Here is a 19228-nt window from a genome sequence, read left to right on the forward strand (position 1 = left end):
TAATTTGTATCAAATTTCGTGTAAAAAATTAAATAAAATGTGTAAAATGTTAACAAAGGCCAATGGTGAGTCTGCTACGAGTAAAACAAGAGTTTACGAGTGGTACAAGCGTTTCCAAGATGGCCGTGAAGACGGTTGAAGATGATGAACGGCCCGGACGCCCCAGCACATCAACAACCGATGAAAACGTGGAAAAAGGGAATGAAAGTGAAAAATTTTGACAATAGGACTCTCCAAGCCCGCGAAATTTAAAAATTCCCGTTACTTACTGAACCCACTTGTATAATCGCTGCTTTATAGTTCCTTCAAAGCCACATACTCTCACATTTCCATTATATCGCAGAATTCATCATCAATCCTTTGATGATGTCTGTTAAAATCTAAGAAAAACAGTTTCGGATTTAGGAAGGCAGGAAGTAATGTTTACCTGGCGCCCACGAGGAAGGAACGGCCGCCGCCTGCGTGCACGTAGGCTTGTGGCGGCGTGCTCCGGGTGGCGGCACGCGGCGGCGCCGCCCCCCGCCGCGCGCTCCGGGCAGCGGGGGCTCGCCAGGCGCTCCTCGCCCGTCTTGCGACGCCACGAGGCCCTCACGCCCGTTATCGTGAACCTGCCACAGAATTTATTTATGGATGTCAAATGATTTTCATATAAAATTATTTTAGGAGTCCTCCTCACTAGTGAAACCTGTTCTTAGGAAGATTGTACAGTGTTCAAATATTTTTTTGAGATCTTGATTTCTAAATTAATTTTTAAATTAATTTTATAAAATTGTATAAATTCCAATTCGTGTCCAGACCTACCTGTTAGTTCCTGGTCCCGAGTCGAGGGTATTCATGACGAAGAAGTCAGCCAGAGCCTTGGTGCTCTCAAAGGCTACCAGTGTCGGCTTCCCGTAGCCCATGTGGACCTTCTCCGAGCAGTGTCCGTGCGGGTCCCACATGAACACGACGCACTGGTCACTGTGGAAGCAGATCTCCGACACGGGAACATCGGCCAGGCGGGAATCTTCATCGATGAGTTCATCCACTCCCTCGAGAACGTGATCCATCACCGAAAGAACGGAGCCATGTACGGAGAGTAATTCGAATGCGGATTCTTTAACCTCTTCGACTAGTTCTTCGTCTCCTTCTTCGATTTCTTCTTTAGGTCTTGTTTCTTCTCTAACTTCTTCTTTGACATCAGAAACTTCTTCCTTTATTTCCGTGGTTTCCTCCGCGGTATCGTGGCCTTCTTGGGCGTCGTCGGCTCCTTCGTGGCTTTCAGTTTTGGTTTCGACACTGGATTTAGATTTTTCATCCTTTACACTTGCGGCCTCAGATTTGATTTCTTCACTTTTTGGTGCGGAGGCGATTGATTTAGTATCCTCGGCCTTATGTTCCGGCTCGGTGGGTTCTGACTCCGGGTCTTCTTCGGCCTGTTCAGAAGCTCTACGTGACCTGGGTGCCGCTGTCGGTTGGTGTTGCTCTCTCTTCTCCCTCTCCGGACAGTGATGGGTCGGAGCCGACGGAAGCTGCGGAGGTTCGGCAGTTTCTTTGCCTTTCCCCTTTCCTTTACCTTTGTCCTTTCCTTTGCCCTTGTCCTTATCTTTCTTACCTCCTTTCGCTGGCTTGGGCGGTGCAGGAGGAGAGTAGACTATTTCCGCAGCCTTTACGATAGTGATCATTACAGCTTCATCAGGCGCTACGCCGAATTCATCAGGATAGAACATTTCTCGCATGTCTTGCAACGACGAATCTTCGTGAGTTTCAATTTTCGCGTCTTCGTCTTCATCGTCCCCCTCCTCCGCATCATTTTCATCATCTTTTACTTCTGAATCTCCTTCTTCGTTAGCTTGTTTGGATCGATCGATTTTAAGCATCTCGGACGAAGTTATTCCTTCGATTAGTTTTCTGGCCTCTTCTTTCCGCTGCCTTTTGATCTCCTCCTGCTGTTCCCGCTCTACTTTTCTGAACGCGATAACTTTCTTTTCATGCCTATACTTGCTATAAAACTCTGGATCCATCAGCCAAATGGCAACAAAATAGTTCCTCGAAGCCAAAATACCGTGGCACCATCCGCCCTGCAACAGAATCCGGTCATTAGTCTGGAATAGTGGAGAAGTCATTAATAACCTAGAAAAATGCAATGACTAAAACAAATGTTTTGATATGACGGGTCATGAATGAACACTAGAAGAACGGTACTCTGAGAGCCTTCGTAAGTTTTGATTGTTCTTTCTCTCTCGAGTGTCCAGGCGGATGAAGAATACAGTTATGTGCGTAAAATGAAACCAGAACCCTGGACGAGAGGTTTCTACAAAATATTTATACAGTTATATTGGGACAACATATCTAATCAGGGCAATGGTTCGACATTATTAAGGTATAGTACTCTGCAATAGTGAGAGTATTTGCCCCTTAAACATAGTTTCACTGATGTGAAGGTGTCCATCTCCCGAGCGATAATGTTCAGCTGCCTGACTGCTCTTCCAATCGGCAAACCAGAGGCGGGTTGGTCCTGGGAGCCGGGAGGTGAAACAGTCCTGACATAAAAATTGATACTCTCTAAAAGTTCTCGATAAAACCTCTTACTAGTCTGAAAAGATGCGTCAGTGTGAACCTTCGAAGTTGCAAACTGTCAGTCCCAAGCATACCCAAGAGGAATGCAGTGAGATACAGCCATGGATAACTACCATACTCCCTCATGTAAAGATACATTATAATTTTTTTCTGAATCCTCTCCAACATGAGGGAATTTCTCGTCTCGTGCGGACTCCATATCACCGAGGTACTGTGAAGCCTGGTCCGAGCCAATGAGTTGTACAGGATTCTGAGTGTACTGAGATTCTCGAGAACCCTGCCATTTTGGAGAATAAAACCCAATATCTTCAGTCGAAAAAAAAGTCGAAAAGTCGATCTGCTTTTATAGATGACCCAGAGATCCTTAATTGTTGAAACACCATCTAAATGTAGAAGATCTTTAATAGGCAAATAAGAGCAGACTTACGTCTCCAAAGAAGTTGTTTAGTCCGTTGTGAACACTGATGATCTCCGCATCGTCATCTGCTCGAATGTCTCCTATTATGATATCAGACTTAATGTCCAGATTTATCTGAAAACGTTTGAATATTTAAATAAACTGCGAAGAATTTATGAAATTTTGAAATTAATTTGGTGTACACCCGCATCAATAAAGGTTTCAGCTCTTTAACATCAACAGATGGAAGAATTGTAGGAATACGGATGTTCAAATATAGGCAGAATAATGTTTTTTTTTTTTTTAAAGGAAAAGCCCGCTAAGCCTCTATTTTGCGGCTTGTCAGCAGGTAGGATAGAGGATTTGGAAGGAAGTAATGAAAAATACACCACAACACCCAGACCAATTGAGGAAAAAAATCTTTCTTGGATTTTTTTCTTGCAACTGGCGGGAATCGAACCCGCGACGCCAGTTTCACAGTCGGCCGTCTAACCAACTACGCCACGGCGCTCGCCAAACTTACATAGTGTGTAAAGTAGCGACTTAAACCACCCAGTGACAGATCATAAGCCCCGTAGATGCCAAGACTTATATAATTCCCTTCTCTAAAATGTTCCTCATCTCTGTTGTAATATGTCAATATTACCAGCTCCCTGGGGGGTTGAATCCAGTCATTGCCCACTTTGTCCAATGTTATTAAATAAATGAAATTATTACTCTACGAGTTATGTCCATCTTCAATGGAGTATAGGATTACCTTGAAGTCCGATATGAAGAAGTTGGTGGCGACCGTCAGGGGTTTCCTCTTGTCGCACTCCCCGGGTATCTTGGTGCGGTGCAGCTGCTCCCCGTACTGGACTACCACGTCCAGCATGGCCTCGTCCCAGTGGTGGCACGGCTCTATGCTGTCCGTCACTATGCCGATTACGGCGCTGGCAAAGTCCTGTCGCACAACCAACTTATTGTATAATATCCGTCGTCATTCCTTGTCTGCACTGTATTCTCGAAAGAATAACAGAATTAACCGAAATTATTGCTAAAAGTGTTGCCTGTTCGTTTAATTAATCAAAATCTCCTTTTACATTTTTAACAAGGTTAGTAGACAGAACGTTCCTATATTACATTTTTGTTATATTCTTAGGTCAACCTTATCTTTTATTCTTTTCTTTTTTTATTTACATTTTTTAGATCTTAATTTTGAAGGGTACTTTTAATTTTCTTATTTTTTATATTTTTTTCTGTAGAAATGAATTGGAATTTTCAATTTCCTTTGTTTAATTTTTTATCATGTTTTGATTACATTTATGAGCACGCACTATTTATAAATTAAAAATATATTCAAGTAAATTGCTATTCTTTAATTTTAATTGTATTATTTAACTCTATTTTCTTACTTTAAAAAAAATATATTTCTTTAAACTGGGCTGAAATCCAGTCTTTTGTCTGCAAACATTTGGACAAACTCAAATATTGTAATGAAACCAACTGGTCCAAGAAGAAGTTTAAAAATTGAAAAATCGTTTTCAGGCGTTGCTTAGAATGTGAAATAATTCAGTCAGATGAATCTCTTCGCAACAATAAAGGTTTCAGCCCTTTAACTTCACTAAAATCAACAAATGGAAGAATTGAAGAAATATGGATGTTCAAACATGGGCAAAATTGTGAGTGTTGCACAGTGTGTAAAGTGGCCACTTAAACCAGCCAATGACAGGTCATAAGCCCTGTAAATGTCTAGACTTCCATATTCCCTTATTTAAGGTATTCTCCATCCATGTTGTAATTTGTTCATTTTTATCTGTTCATTATTTTATTTTATTTTATGTTTATTATTTTATATGTATACAGTATTGTCTGTACTCTTTTTATTTGATTATTAATTAAAACTAACGTCTGAGCACCCGATGACAAACTATTATTTATTTATTTATTTATCTACGGCATTTCTGCCATTTACATATATGTGGTATAAAGAGTGCTTAGAAATAAAAATATTAAAAATAAAAAAAATCGAGTATGAAATATTAATATACTCGTACTGTACACATTATTAATTACTTGAAATACATATATATTTTACATACAATAACAAAATACATTAATCAATCAAATTATAACTATTCCAACCCAATCTTCTGAAGATGATTTGCTCTTTTTGATAAAAATATGTTGGTCACTTTATTTTTTAAGTTAGGCAGAGATGAACTAAATATATCAAAATGTGATGCATATTCATTCCCGGTATTCTGTAATCTAACAATAGGTGAGTTATATTGAGCTACCGTTCGACAATTTTGACAATAAAATATTGTAGATGTTCTGCTTAATCTAGGTGGTACATAGAATGAAATCAATTTCAGTAGATCAGGGGTATCAAACATTGGTTTTATTATTTTATATAAAGTCATGAGATCGGTCGATGTTCTTCGTTCTTGCAATTTAGTTAATTTAAGAGAGTCTAAAATATTGAATAGTTTATCGGGACAAAATACATTTTAATACTTTTTCTTTATAATGTATTAATATTGTGATGTGTATATTTAATTGAATAAAGACTGTATGAAAAAAAAAATTATATATATACACTAATTAATGAAAATAGACCATTTATTCAGAACAAATCTAATTATCCAAATTTTCGATTATCTGAATGGGGTCCAGCCCCAATTGATTAGGATAATAGGAAAATATCACGTTTTTTAAAAACATTTTTTAAGTAATAAAGGTCTATGAAATGCTGTGTAATGTAAAATAATTTTTTGCTAATTATTAGTAACATAAAAAATACCGCAAAAACGGTGATTCTATTGGCTACGCCCTTAACACGTCACGATACATGTTCGTTTATTCCTTGCCCAATGGCATATATTGTTCTGCACAAATTTCGATAAATGGCGGCCTCCGTGGTGTAGTGGTCAAGACGCTTGACTCATGCACGGAAGGTTCCGGGTTCGATTCCCGGTGAGAACACGGAAAATAAAAATGTGATTTTTCTCAAGCCTGGGTGTTCTGTGATGTAATTCACCACTGTAATTGGGCCTCCTGGCCTGTTGTGGTGCAAAAAAAAAATAAAAAAATAACTAAATAAAAAATATAAAAAAAATTGTGCAGAACAATATCACGAATCTCGAAGTCACAACAACCGAGGCCAAACACTTCGCGTTTTCCTACAAACATATTTTTATTGATATGTTTCTTTTTTGGTCGATCCCGTGTGTGTTGGATTTGTTCCGACGTTTCGGCTACCATTGCAGGAGCCATCTTCAGGATAAACTGCGTGAAACGTCGGCACAAATCCAACACACGCGGGATCACCCAAAAAATAAACATATTGATAACGGTGACAGTGAAAACCTTCGCACCTATTTTTATTGAATTTATTTTTCACATTTATGTATGAAAACAATTTTCCTCACAGTATCCATATTGATTTTAAAAATACATTTAATTATTCTATATAGGCAGAGATAGGCAGAGAGAATGGACCACCACACACGTCTATCCTGGCATGCAATCCTAGCTTCTTCCACATTCATACATCTTGTCATACATCCCCTTTGGTTCTGTCTGCTTTTGACATGACCATACTTAAGATTTTGGTTTATCTGATCATGCCGCGTCTTCCTCGGTCGTCCTCGTCTCACGTTGCCGTTCATTTTCGCCATATTTACTTTTTTTACCATTCTTTCGTCGTCCATTCGTTCTACGTGACCAAACCATCCCAGAGACCCTTTTTTAATCTTATCAATTATACTTGACTCAGATTTACACTCTCGCCTGATTTCATCAATCGTAACCCTGTCATACATTGATTTCTCACACATTCGTCTAAGAGATCGCATTTCGACCGCGTTCACTCGGCTTTCAGCCTTCCTCTGCCAGTTCCATGTTTCACTTCCATACATAAGTGTTGGGACTAAAACTCCGTTGTGCACTGCCAGTTTAGCTTCGATTGACATATTTTTATTAGAAATTACTGTGCTTAGTGCTCCGTTCATTTTGTTGTCCGCATTCACTCTTCTTTCAACATCTTTTTCTACTCTTCCATCTCTTGAAAACATGCTTCCCAGATACACAAATTCTTCTAATTGCTTTCATATATTTTTATTGGTATTCTACTGGAGAATCTTGGAGTTCTACTGTATTTGCTCATTTAATTTAAATTAAAAATTGTTTCGTGCTTAAAAAAACTCCCGTTACAAATTTGACAAAAATATTATATTTCTTTAGAATCGATGTGTAAATGGGTTATTATGATAAATGAGCGTATTAGAAGCAAATTTATAAATCTCCATTGAAAGAGTTACTTAGATATTTGCGAAAAACTTTGAAAAAAGAATTGCGAGATTTAAAATTATGCTTCACTAACTCAATGGAGAATGCTAAGTTTGCGGTGTCAAGCAGTATAATTCAAATCTGTTTTTGCAAGATTTAGAGACGGTTTTGAATTACGCTATTATTTAGGTAGGTAGGTTTTTATGTATAGTTTATTTTTGCAACCACAACTAATTTTCTAATACCCTCAAATGTTTACCAATTCCTTCCTATCAGATTCCTTGACGGAGATTCGAGTCGTGTCCGTTTCTCCTGCCAGGGCCCAAATGCCCGGCCCACACACCTTCAAGTTCTTGGCCAGCATAGGAAGTTCCTCCGCTGGGAGAATACACAAGTGTTATTTTTTAAAGCATAAAGTAAACATATTAATTCATTAATTAAGGTGCGTTTGACTCTTGTGTGGCTGTAAATTAAATTATACTTGTTGGTGATAAAAAAATGTATTCAAAAGTTAATTTTTCCACAATTCCTCTTTTTAAAATAGATGGTACAGAAATTCCATTCATGACTTCAGTCAAAAACTTAGGTATTATCAAACAAAAGCATTTAGGGTGGCACGATCAGGTTAACGACATTAGTCGTAAACTTTATGGCAGTTTCTTGCCAATTAGTGTTAGGCAAACATTAGTCCAGAGCTTACTTCTTCCACTCCTTGACTATGCGGATGTATGTTATCCAGATGCTAACTCTGAATTACTTGATAAGTTGGAACGATTGCAGAATATTTGTGTACGTTATATCTTTGATCTTGGCAAATTCGACCACATAACCGAATATCGCACGCAACTACACTGGCTCAGCATCAGGCATAGAAGGAACATTCACATTCTATCACTTCTTCACAATATCTGTTTATCTGAGAGAGCTCTTCCAACCTCTTTTACAACTCAGACTATCTCTTCGTTCTAGTAACGAGAGAACCCTTTTAATACCCTGTCATCGCTCTAATTTTCTTGCCTCCTCTTTCACAGTAGTAGCCGCTCGATTGTGGAATAATCTACCCACTAATGTTAGAGACGCCCCTTCTATATTTACATTTAACTCAAGATTAAAATGTCACTATCTAAATATTTAAGTTGTTCCTTAATCCTTCTTCCTTCCTTTCTATCCCCTCTCCTCTCTTCATAGTAGTGTTAATTTTTTATATTTTTTTATTTTGCTAATCTTTGTTGTTAATTTGGAATAAAATCGTAAGATTCAATATGTCCATGAGCTTGTAACTGTCTCAAACTGAACAGTTTGGGTAGGTATCATCATCCATTAGCTCCACATGTCCGAACCGTCTAATTACCTTCGGGAGGTGGCAGCCGAGGCTCCGGACTGCAGAGGAAAGCTCCGGCCAGAGTGTCCACCTTCAGGGGATAGGCTGTCAGGCGGCCTTCGATGAACCCGTACGGCAAAACCGTTCCTGTATTTATTTTACATTTATTTAAAATTCATAAAACATCCAGAGGGCTTTTACAACAAACAGTTTAAATGAACATGAAGTGTATACAGCGACAGTCATTCATACTACGAGGCATATCCAGAAAGTAAGAGTACTCAAATTTGTTTTTTTAAATCACAGTACATTGTTTATAACTTATTTTCCACGTAGTCGCCTTCCCGTTCTGTGCAGGTTGTAAGTCGTGGCACTCCCTTCTCCATTTTTTAAATTTAATTTTATTCAGAAAACATACAGTCATACATAATAAGTATTAAAAACCACAACTTTTTAACATAAAAAGATCAATTAAGTTTTCATAAATTATGCAAATTAAATGTTACAAAAAAATAAATAAATAAGAATTCTAGTGAGAAAAGAATAATTGTTAACATTTGCGTTTACCATGGAGGTAATAAATTAAAATACCGAATGTACACTCCGAGCCATCCACGCACACACACGAACGCACATATAAAACATACACAAACATGTACATTACATGCGGCACATATACATAGCATAAACCACTCAAGATGCACATTCAGCAACTATCCCAAATAATCGACCCCATGAAGAAATTTTCTGTACAAATGCAACATGCAGTTAAAAATGTCTACATCAATACTGAGTCCGTTATAATTTCTACAGGTACGCCTAATGAATGAATTCGAGGTATAATTGTTTTTGCAAGTTGGTACATAAAAAAGGGAATTTAATCTGGTATAGCGAAGAGGACAACGTAAACCAATATTTATTAAACTCACGACACCGCCTAAATACGTTTGTTCGGTTCATGGCACCTTCGCCATAAACAGTTTTGATCCGTGCAAAAATTTCAGTCGGAGTTTTTCCTACCGCGAGAAGGAACCTTATGACCTGGCACTTGGCGGGATTTCTTATTTATTTATTTAATTTATTAGGTAAACAAACAGTATGTACTGTATGTAACATGTAATGTAATGTAACTCATACACACACCAAAAATATTGTTTACACTTAATACAATAATTTAAATTATGTTCAATATAATAAATGTAAAAGAAACGAAATGAAAAAATATTTTAACATATTACAACAGAGATGAAGAACATTTAAGAAAAGGTAATATAGAAGTCTAGGCATCTACAGGACTTATGACCTGTCAATGGCTGGTTTAAGTGGCCACTTTACACACTGTGTAACATTCACCATTCTGCCTATATTTGAACTATATTCCTTCAATTCTTTCACCTGTTGATGCTTGTGAAGTTAAAGAGCTGAAACCTTTATTTATGCGGGTGAGATTCGTCTAATTGAATTATTTCACCTACATACTAGGCAACGCCTGAAAATGTTATTTTTTCAATTTCTATACTTTTTCATGGACCAGGTAATTTTTTCAATAATATTTTTTTTGCCTAGACTTCTATATTACCTTTTCTTAAATGTTCTTCATCTCTGTTGTAAAATGTTAATATAAACAGCTCCCCAGGGAGTTGAATCCAGTCCCTGTCTACAAAAATTTGGACAAACTCAAAATATTGTTGAAAAAATATTTATATAATAATAAAGTTAAATGTCTGCTTCTCTCAAAATTTCTATAATTTTTGACCTAAATTGACATACATTGTCACCAAAAATATCAGCCTCAGTAAATATATTGTTATATTGGTCGCATATTCTAGGTATTGTAGATTGTTTAAAATAGTTTGTTGTCGCGTTTTCAGTGTAAAACAGAAGATTTTGTCTTGTCGGTCTAGATGGCACACGGAATGGAAGTCTTCCAAGTAGGTTTGGAGAATCAATTTTATTATTTATTAATTTGAATAAAACTAACTGGTCCAACATTAGTCTTCGATTTTGAAGAGAGTTTATTCCATGGTACTGCATACTTTCAGCATGATTAGAAAAGTTAATGTTTAACCGGTAGTCGACCTGCTTAAAAAAAATTGTTGGACTCTTTCTAGTCTATTAATACTTACACTCTATAGGTGGTAAGGTGACCAAATAGGAGTACAGTATTCTACCTGGGGACGAACAAATGTTTTGTAGAGTTTTTCATTCTTATTAACATCTTTCGCAGAAACGAACACTGCGAGGCAAGTTTCGGTAATAACGAGGGTCGCCGGTGCTCGTCGTGTTCAGGAGACCCCCACTACCAATCAGTGTTGCCAACTTTTGGAAAAAAAAAACTCACGTCGCGAGAGCCAATCGGTACTCTTACTTTCTGGATATGCCTGGTAATGGTATAATTATTTAACCACAGCACACTCCAAAACTATCTTGGGCTTGAAATAGACGAGAACTTAGGATAGGACACCCATATTAATTATCATCATCATCATTCCCTTTCCACGCTTAATGGTGCATAGGGCACTGTCACACATTTGAATTACATGTGAAAAATGTTTGAAAAAAATAAACACTGTACAGTCCTCCTTCTTAGAGCAGGTTTCTTCAAGTCGCAACCGAGCAACGAATCAAGGTGATTTTTTCACAGGGATAGCCAGAGAGCTGACAAGCATCACAAGCTCCTTTTTTCCCTGAAACAAAATATCACTCCGTGGGGGAAATTCCAAATGAAAAAAATAATTAATATTAAAACAGAATAATGATGCTACGTCGCCATAGACTAATGAACTGTCGTATTTTTTGCAAAGCGAAAGTTGGGGACCGGCAATTGATCAGGCTACTTTTTATCCTTTATTTTTATTAATTGGGAAAAACATTTTGGTAATATTGCCTGTACGAAAAATGTGATAGTGATCCCCCAATGCTGCTGCGTATATTGAATTATACAGCACTTTTCAAAACAAACTTTGCAAAGTACGAAGTATTAAGAGAACGGACGCACCGAACTCTGGCGAGCTGTCATAAAGCGGAGGTGATACGCTTGGCTTGGCCAAGTGCTGCCGATGCCTCCTGAGAGCCTCAACCACGTTTGCCTCCTTTACAGGTACTCGATGTCCTGGACGTCCACTGCTGACTATTCGTGTCAGAACTGTGGGACGCGAACCTGACTTGGGAGAATGCACAGGAGCTGACAACCGACAGAGATGCTTGGAGGATCTTCGTGGACGCCATACGCTCCACCCAGGGAGCGGACATGGAATGATGATGATGATTCCAAAACTAAACTAAGGGGAAATTCTGCTAAAAAAATCGTCTTTAGTTACATACCAATATGCTGGGCCATGGTTTTGAGCGCCGGGTACAGGAAGACGCAGGCGGTGGCCTTGACTGTGGGCCCCGAGGGGGCGGGGGGCGCGGACGGCGGAGCGGCGTCCGCTTTCCCCTTCCCTTTTTTGGGGCCCTTGGCGCCCTTGACAGGAGCGCTGGCCAGGACTTCACACCTCACGTCGGGATCCTGCTCTGGTATTGTAGCCACTGGAGTTGAAAATTAAAGTTAAAAATAAGGACAAACGTTACATATGTTTGAGCTATTTATAAATTTGTAATAAGCAGTTTTCCGATTTACCTCCTCATGTGATTGGCTGAGGCCTCGTCGTGCTCAAATCAAAATTGTGTAAAAATCACTACTCGAGTCATATAATCCATGGAAAAAATACAGGAATACGTGTTAATAAAGAATAGTCAGACCGTGTTTTACCCTGAGCATTTAAAAATTATGACACTTAACTTACGCTCAACGCGAATCTAGTCTTTCTTTAACCACCAGTTGGGTTTTGACGTGCCCTTGACATTTAATTCGAAACCAAAAGAAAAATGACTGTGTCATAAAAGCGTGAAAAAACTGTCCGAAACGTTGAATTTAATTAGGTACCTAGGTACTTGTTTCTAGTTGAATTCCAAAACATAAAATAATTAATTTTCAAATACAGAATTCTTTTTGCAAATGTCAAACTCCGCACTACTTACCAACAGTAGTGCATTTTGTGTAAGAATTTGTTTTTTAAAAATGTATCAAATGTCAGTTGTAATTATTTAAGCATTACTAAAAATCCATTGAAAATAAGTTAATATGTAGAAATTAAGCAATTGCAATGGAATTGATCAATCCCACATCCATTTAAAATAATTGATGTTAATGTTAATATGTAAACTTTTTTAACATAAAAAAAAACAATATCCCCGAATTTTTTAATACTTATATGCATTTTAGTCTAATGCAACCCTGGAAGATCGATGAAAAACACATATTCGCTCCTGACTTTTTTTCTGATGAACATATTGAAGATATTATTATTTACAAACCTAATTCACGTAAATTAGATTATTTTGCAGAAAATCGCATGTAAATTGGTCCAGTAGTTATTGAGTCTACAAAGGACAAACATACATACATTCACGTTTGTATATACAGGGTGTTCTTTAAACCCTGTCACATCCGAAACCAGGATGATCAGTATGAGCAAGAAGACATATTAGCATATTTTAAAAAATATTTAGAAGGAAGAAAATTTAAAAAAATATATATTTAGAACACAAATGGTTGTGCAGGGAAGAAGCGAGGGGGGCGCAGTTGCGCGGTTGATGGTGTATCAGACTCCTCCACCCCCCTTCTCATTTCTCCCCTGCAGAAATAAGCGACCATTGGTTTTTTTTTTAATATTTTAGTTTTTAAGATTTTAGTCGTTCTAAAAAAATATTTTAATGTGCCAATATGTCTTCTTGCTCATACTGATCATCGTTGTTTCGGATGTGACAGGGCTTAAAGAACACCCTGAATAGATATCGTATTATATAACTCCGCGTGTGACGTCAGAGGTTCTCTCGATTGGTTCGTTTACGGTGAGCAAACCGGATACCCTTCACAGCTCTCATATCATTGGTTGGTTCATACGAACCAATGACGTCGTTAAAAGTAGTGCGTTTTTATTAAAATATATTTTATTATTTTTTTCATATACATACGTTTTCAAGAAACTTTGCAGTACAATTTAATGCTCTCAAATTTCTCGTAGGGCTGAAGTTCCGCATTGATGTACCAATGCAGTGCCCTATGCACCATTAGGCGCGGAAAAGGAATAATAATGATGATAGTTAATATGGTAAACCGAAGACACTAGTCTTTATAAACAGTTTTGAGGAATTAATGAGAGCTCTCATTGTACATCCGAGCCAGGGGAGAGTGGCGAAGGTGGCTCGTGGTATCGTAGTCACCTATGCCGGATGCGGGCGGGAGCGCCGGCGGCGGGTAGGGCAGGTTGGCCCCCGGGTGCAGGAGCGCCACGGGCCCCCCGGGCCAGGCGCGCCACACGCACAGGCACAGCGAGCGGTCCACGGCCAGCAGCAGCTGCCGGCAGCGGCGCCAGCGGAGAGCCCGCTCCAGGAAGCGGCACAGCGCGGTGGCGTCGTACTTCGGCGGAGTGTTGTTCCCGCTGCACTTCTGCAACACGATAGCCACTCGTATATTTAACATGCCCCTTAATTTATTATATAAATATAAATTAAGAATATATGCTCCCACTTGCTATTTAATGATGCTTACGCTTACACACACCTGAACACTTACTCCCACACAAATACACCCTTTTGTTATACCACAATTTGATATGTATGATTTTTATTTAGAAACTTCACTGGCCTGTGTTCAAACCTTATTTATTTATTTTATTTTATTAATATATGCGGCAAAATTGCTTTTAACAAAACTTATAATATAAAAATATTTGGTTTAATTTTTTTTTAAAACATACATTGTTAAGATTTAGAAACAAAAATTAAATCTAAAAATTACATAACAAACTAAGAAAAAGTTTAAAACAATTAAAAATAAATGTAAAAATCAAACTATCTTTGAAAAAGTTCAATAGGTTTGATCTATAAGAACAATATCCTACACTAAATATGTCCGATACGTGGGAATAACTATTGCCGAGTTCATGGAGTCTATTTAATTATTGTATCTTTGTTATATAATATAATCATTGTTGACTGTTTGTTATTGTAAAATAAATAAATAAACACAAGGACGAAACAACAAATAGAAACATAAGAACCCGGGAAGCCATTGAAGGACTGCATCCAGGATTCTCGTACTATTTCACACATAGAACTGTATTCTTCATTCGCCCAGACACAGACAACGAATGCGATTTTTTCTAGTCAGATAGTTAGCTTATAACTTCAATTTAAACACAACATTTTATCAATAGTAGATCTGCGGATGCGTAGAATAGTGTACATCAAAAAATAGTTACGGCGCCATCTGTTCTTCTTCTTCATACTTTCTATAGATACTATGCTTCTGTTTGTGCTGACGTTTTCTCTTGAGAAGTCCACTGCCAGCTAACGCGCCACGCTTCTTCCTTCGAGATTCTCTCGAAATGCGATACGTGGAAGTCTGCCCTACGTTATTCTGATGACATGTTCATTCCAGTACCGCCTCAATTGTCTTCCCCGTCTTATAATATCTTCTGTTTCGCACGTGGTCCGAATATCAGGTTCTCATGCGGTCTCGCAAATTGGAGATTTTGTCTCGGAAGTGTAGGCCTTTGGAAGTATATATAGGAAGTGGAATAAGCTTACCAAAAAGACAAGATCTGGACACATCAGACGATAGCCGCCCACTTCTAATTTAATAATAATAATAACATTTCCTTCCATCTACAAGGCCTGAATTAACAATTAACAATGGCGTACCTTGGTGAAATCAATGTTGGCCTCTTTGTCAAACACGAGGAACTTCTTGGGGCCGAAGTTGATAGAGAAGGCGTGGATCCCAAACGTCACATTGTCCTCCGTCAGGGAGTCGCCGAGACTCGTGTCGAACTTCCCAAACTTGCTGCGCAAACGTCTGCTCAGCTCCGCGCCGCATTCTGATTGGCAACAAAACAAATTATTGTATTGAGAGTAAAAGCACTCTCTCCACGTATCTCGGTTTTTTCTCATACTAAAAACCTTTTTTATTAAAACTGCGATTTCGATTTAATTGAACTCGAATGCTTTCGTTACCCCTTTCACTGTGAGATTATTACATAGAGGGAATCGTGTGCCGTGTGTAGAAGTGGTTTTGCAGCATGACATTGCTCGACCCCATGTTCCAAAAGTGGTCAAAACATACTTGGAAACATTTAAATGGGAAGTTCTACCCCACCCGTCCTATTCTCTAGAGTCTAGACGTTGCTCCTTTTGACTATCACTTGTTTCGATCAATGGCACACGGCCTGGCTGGCCAGAACTTCTGACCATTCTGCCCATATTTTATTTTATTAACATAACCGGCAAATCTGCCTTTTACAAAAATTTCTAATATATATTTATAACACATTTGGCTTAATTTATATATTTTTTAAATATAAATTTCCTTTTACCCAAGATTTATAAAAAAAATTAACCTAAAAATATTCAGTAGAAAATTTAAACAATTTAAGAATAAATGTAAAAAACTAATTAAATAATAAAATATTTTAGAGTAATATAATAAGAAAATTATAAGTACTGTTTCATACAGCTGTGCAAAGTGAACCAAAAATTGCATTATTATGAAATGCATAAATAAATATAGTTACCATTTGAACATCTTTATCCCTTTAATTCTTTCATCTGTTGATGTTTGTAAGTTAAGGAGCTGAAACCTTTATTTATGCGGGTGAGATTCGTATAATTGAATTATTTCACCTACATACTAGGCAACGCCTGAAAATCTTATTTTTTTCTATACTTCTTCATGGACCAGGTGAATTTATCAACAATATTTTGAGTTTGTCCAAATTCCATAATGTCCAAAATGTTCTTCATCTCTATGATAATATGTTAATATTAACAGCTCCCCAGAGAGTTGAATCCAGTCCTTGTTTTAGATTTAGATTGTTATTGCCATGAATTTTTTTAATTACTAGCCTCCGAAGCCCTTCATACAAGTCACCGAAAGATTAGTTCCATTAATTTCATGAAATTAACACCGCTGATTTCAAGGTTATTAACTACTCCAATCAAATATAGTTTCGAATTGAGACAGCGGCCATACGTCCCAGATCCCGCTTCCGTACATACAGGGGCGTTTGGCTCACCCATCAAGGAGCTGAGATGGTGTCCGGTCATCTTGTTGGGTCCGAGCAGGCTCGAGGCGCACGCGAACATCACCGCCGCCGGCAGCGAACACTCGCTGTGCGCGCGCGGGCACTCCCAGGACCTCAGCACGGCCACCTGGCCCTCCCTGTCCGCCAGCCAGGAGTACTCGCCCTGAAGGTGCAGACCGTAATACTATTACATTGGCTTGGAACAATGAGGTGATTTTCACAAAAATGGCGCTATATAAATTATCCAACTATATATAATGAGGAAGTTCAGTGCTTTGTGAAATCGGATGCGAAAAATTAAATAAAGTAAAATAAATTCTGGGTTAATTAAATAATTAATACTTATTAGGAACAGAAAAAGCATTTTATCACAAATCGGAGATAAATCACCAGTACAAGAGAAAGTTTACCAATGTGTCACACACCACATAGTATGAAGTAAAATAGTATCGATTATATCATTATTGTCTCATACACTTTTGATACTACAGGCATATTCGAAAGTGAGATAGACAATTTCACCCATCACACGCGTGCACATCAAAGTTGCCAGTACTTTCGACAGACACCAGTCGGCCGGTTAGTACAAGTACCAGTACTCTCAGTAGTTCTCCAAATTTAGCTAGGGGCGGTTCTTTCACTTGCGCTGCGACTGCTAGCAAGAGCTAACGGTTTTTTTTCATGTTTTTAGCAATTAGATTAAAATCGTTATCATTTTTAACTTCAACTTGAAATAATTTAAGCTATTTTCTATGAATATTCCATTTTTACCATTTAAAATCGCTTATTTTTTGCATGTGTAGTCATTACACAGCGCCGTAATGCGGGGAAGTTTTTGGCACAATAAGAGAAGGGTTAACAAATAAACAAAAAAAAACACCTCATTGTAAAAATAAGTTCATTAGCACGAGTGCCGTACCTCCAGCTTCAGATCTACCAGGCCAGTGTCCTTGTTGATCTTCATCAGCTGTATGTTGACTGCGCTCAGGCAGAAGGAGTCGTCCTTGGACAGCGGAAGGTCACTCTCCACGTACTGCGAGAGGGCTTCTTCATTCGCAAGGCGCAGAAGGCAGAACGTTCCCCCGATGCCTGTAATAACGACCGTCGATAATCGACAACTCATTTATGAGGTAACTAAAAGGCACCAGAATCTTGGACGAGTGGTTTCAAGTAAAAATCGTGAAAAAAGAAATCTGCCAGGGAAAATTCTGCCTCGATTATAAAACAACATATTTTTAAAAAAGTAAATAATAAATCATATCGAATTAGTGCAACATCGTCTGCTAAGAAAATGACACGGGTGATCGGCCTCGAGAGGGCAACATCATCGGCAACTTCTCTGATTGTGATTCGGCGATCGTTCATAACCATTTCAGTCACTTTTTTCACGTTATCACCGGTTGTTGATGTGCTGGGGCGTCCGGGCCGTTCGTCATCTTCAACGTCTTCACGGCCATCTTATAAACGCTTATACCACTCATAAATTCATGTTCTACTCATAGCAGACCGCCATAGGTCTTTGTTAACATTTCACACACTTTGCAACACTTATTTTCGTTTTTTACACAAAATTTTATACAAATTTTTTGATCCATTATTATTAACAATAATCGTTGAGCTCATAAAAACACGTCAAATCTTAGCGGCAGCTACAGACAAAGTAAACAATGAATACACCTGAAAATTTTAGCATACTTCAGGGGCATGTTTACCAACATAATAAATTGAACTCTCAAACCTGCGAAATTTAAAAATTCCTATTATTTTCTATAACACACTTTGTATATTATAAATAAATGTATTTATCATTGTTAAATGAACTTAATGGAAAAATAAATATAACTGTACCAAATTATGAAAAGATTCCTTTCTGCAGGTTGACAACATTGCTATAGATAGATATAGACTCACCATTGCCAAGTTCCTCCATAGTGTGGTTCAAGCAGTACACGTAGTTGTCACAGCCTCTCCACACGGCCAGTGACTTGCCTCTCGCAGTCAGTATGCCGTGCCTGATGTCCTCGAAGAACTTGTTAATCCCTTTCTGCAGGTTGACAACATTGCTATAGATAGATATAGACTCACCATTGCCAAGTTCCTCCATAGTGTGGTTCAAGCAGTACACGTAGTTGTCACAGCCTCTCCACACGGCCAGCGACTTGCCTCTCGCAGTCAGTATGCCGTGCCTGTTGTCCTTGAAGAACTTGGTTATTCCTTTCTGCAGACTGGGGATATCACTCTTCTCGGTGGGACAATACATGAGGCCTACGCAATAGAGAAATAAGTACATATTGAGTATCCCGAGCTGTTATTTAAAACCATATATTGAGAGAATGCCATTAAAGATTGAAAACAAAATTCATAGTCCGACCCATGATTGAGTTCACACTGACAATAAAACCATTTAGGTAGTCAATGATCAAGACGACACATGGCCTGGAAGCTACGTCCTTCACTGTCAGAAGCATACAAAATGCATACAGCGAGCAGTGGAAAGACAAATGAGGGTATTTTCATTTTATTTTATTAATCAATAGTAATACATGTAAA

General features: G+C 38.1%; 1 protein-coding gene across 1 annotated transcript in view; it reads right to left on the reverse strand.

The window, feature by feature from the left end:
- Positions 1 to 427: 427 nt before the first annotated feature.
- Positions 428 to 19228, reverse strand: part of LOC148278229 (uncharacterized) — a gene marked incomplete at its 3' end in the record, with an annotated part of 39932 nt that continues 21131 nt past the window's right edge. Inside the window, exons 15-26 of the mRNA XM_088231734.1 lie at positions 18764 to 18943; positions 17598 to 17767; positions 16670 to 16841; positions 15300 to 15475; positions 13818 to 14043; positions 11874 to 12080; positions 8580 to 8696; positions 7488 to 7606; positions 3714 to 3899; positions 2987 to 3091; positions 802 to 2060; positions 428 to 608 (exon numbers count right to left, since the gene is read on the reverse strand). Of these exons, the coding sequence (XP_088087860.1) occupies positions 428 to 608; positions 802 to 2060; positions 2987 to 3091; positions 3714 to 3899; positions 7488 to 7606; positions 8580 to 8696; positions 11874 to 12080; positions 13818 to 14043; positions 15300 to 15475; positions 16670 to 16841; positions 17598 to 17767; positions 18764 to 18943 (3098 nt within the window). The remainder of the gene's footprint in view (positions 609 to 801; positions 2061 to 2986; positions 3092 to 3713; positions 3900 to 7487; positions 7607 to 8579; positions 8697 to 11873; positions 12081 to 13817; positions 14044 to 15299; positions 15476 to 16669; positions 16842 to 17597; positions 17768 to 18763; positions 18944 to 19228) is intronic.

Source organism: Micrasema longulum, unplaced genomic scaffold (genome assembly GCF_059751315.1).
Source record: "Micrasema longulum isolate JH-2025_06_02 unplaced genomic scaffold, ASM5975131v1 h1tg000905l, whole genome shotgun sequence".
NCBI lineage: Eukaryota > Metazoa > Arthropoda > Insecta > Trichoptera > Brachycentridae > Micrasema > Micrasema longulum.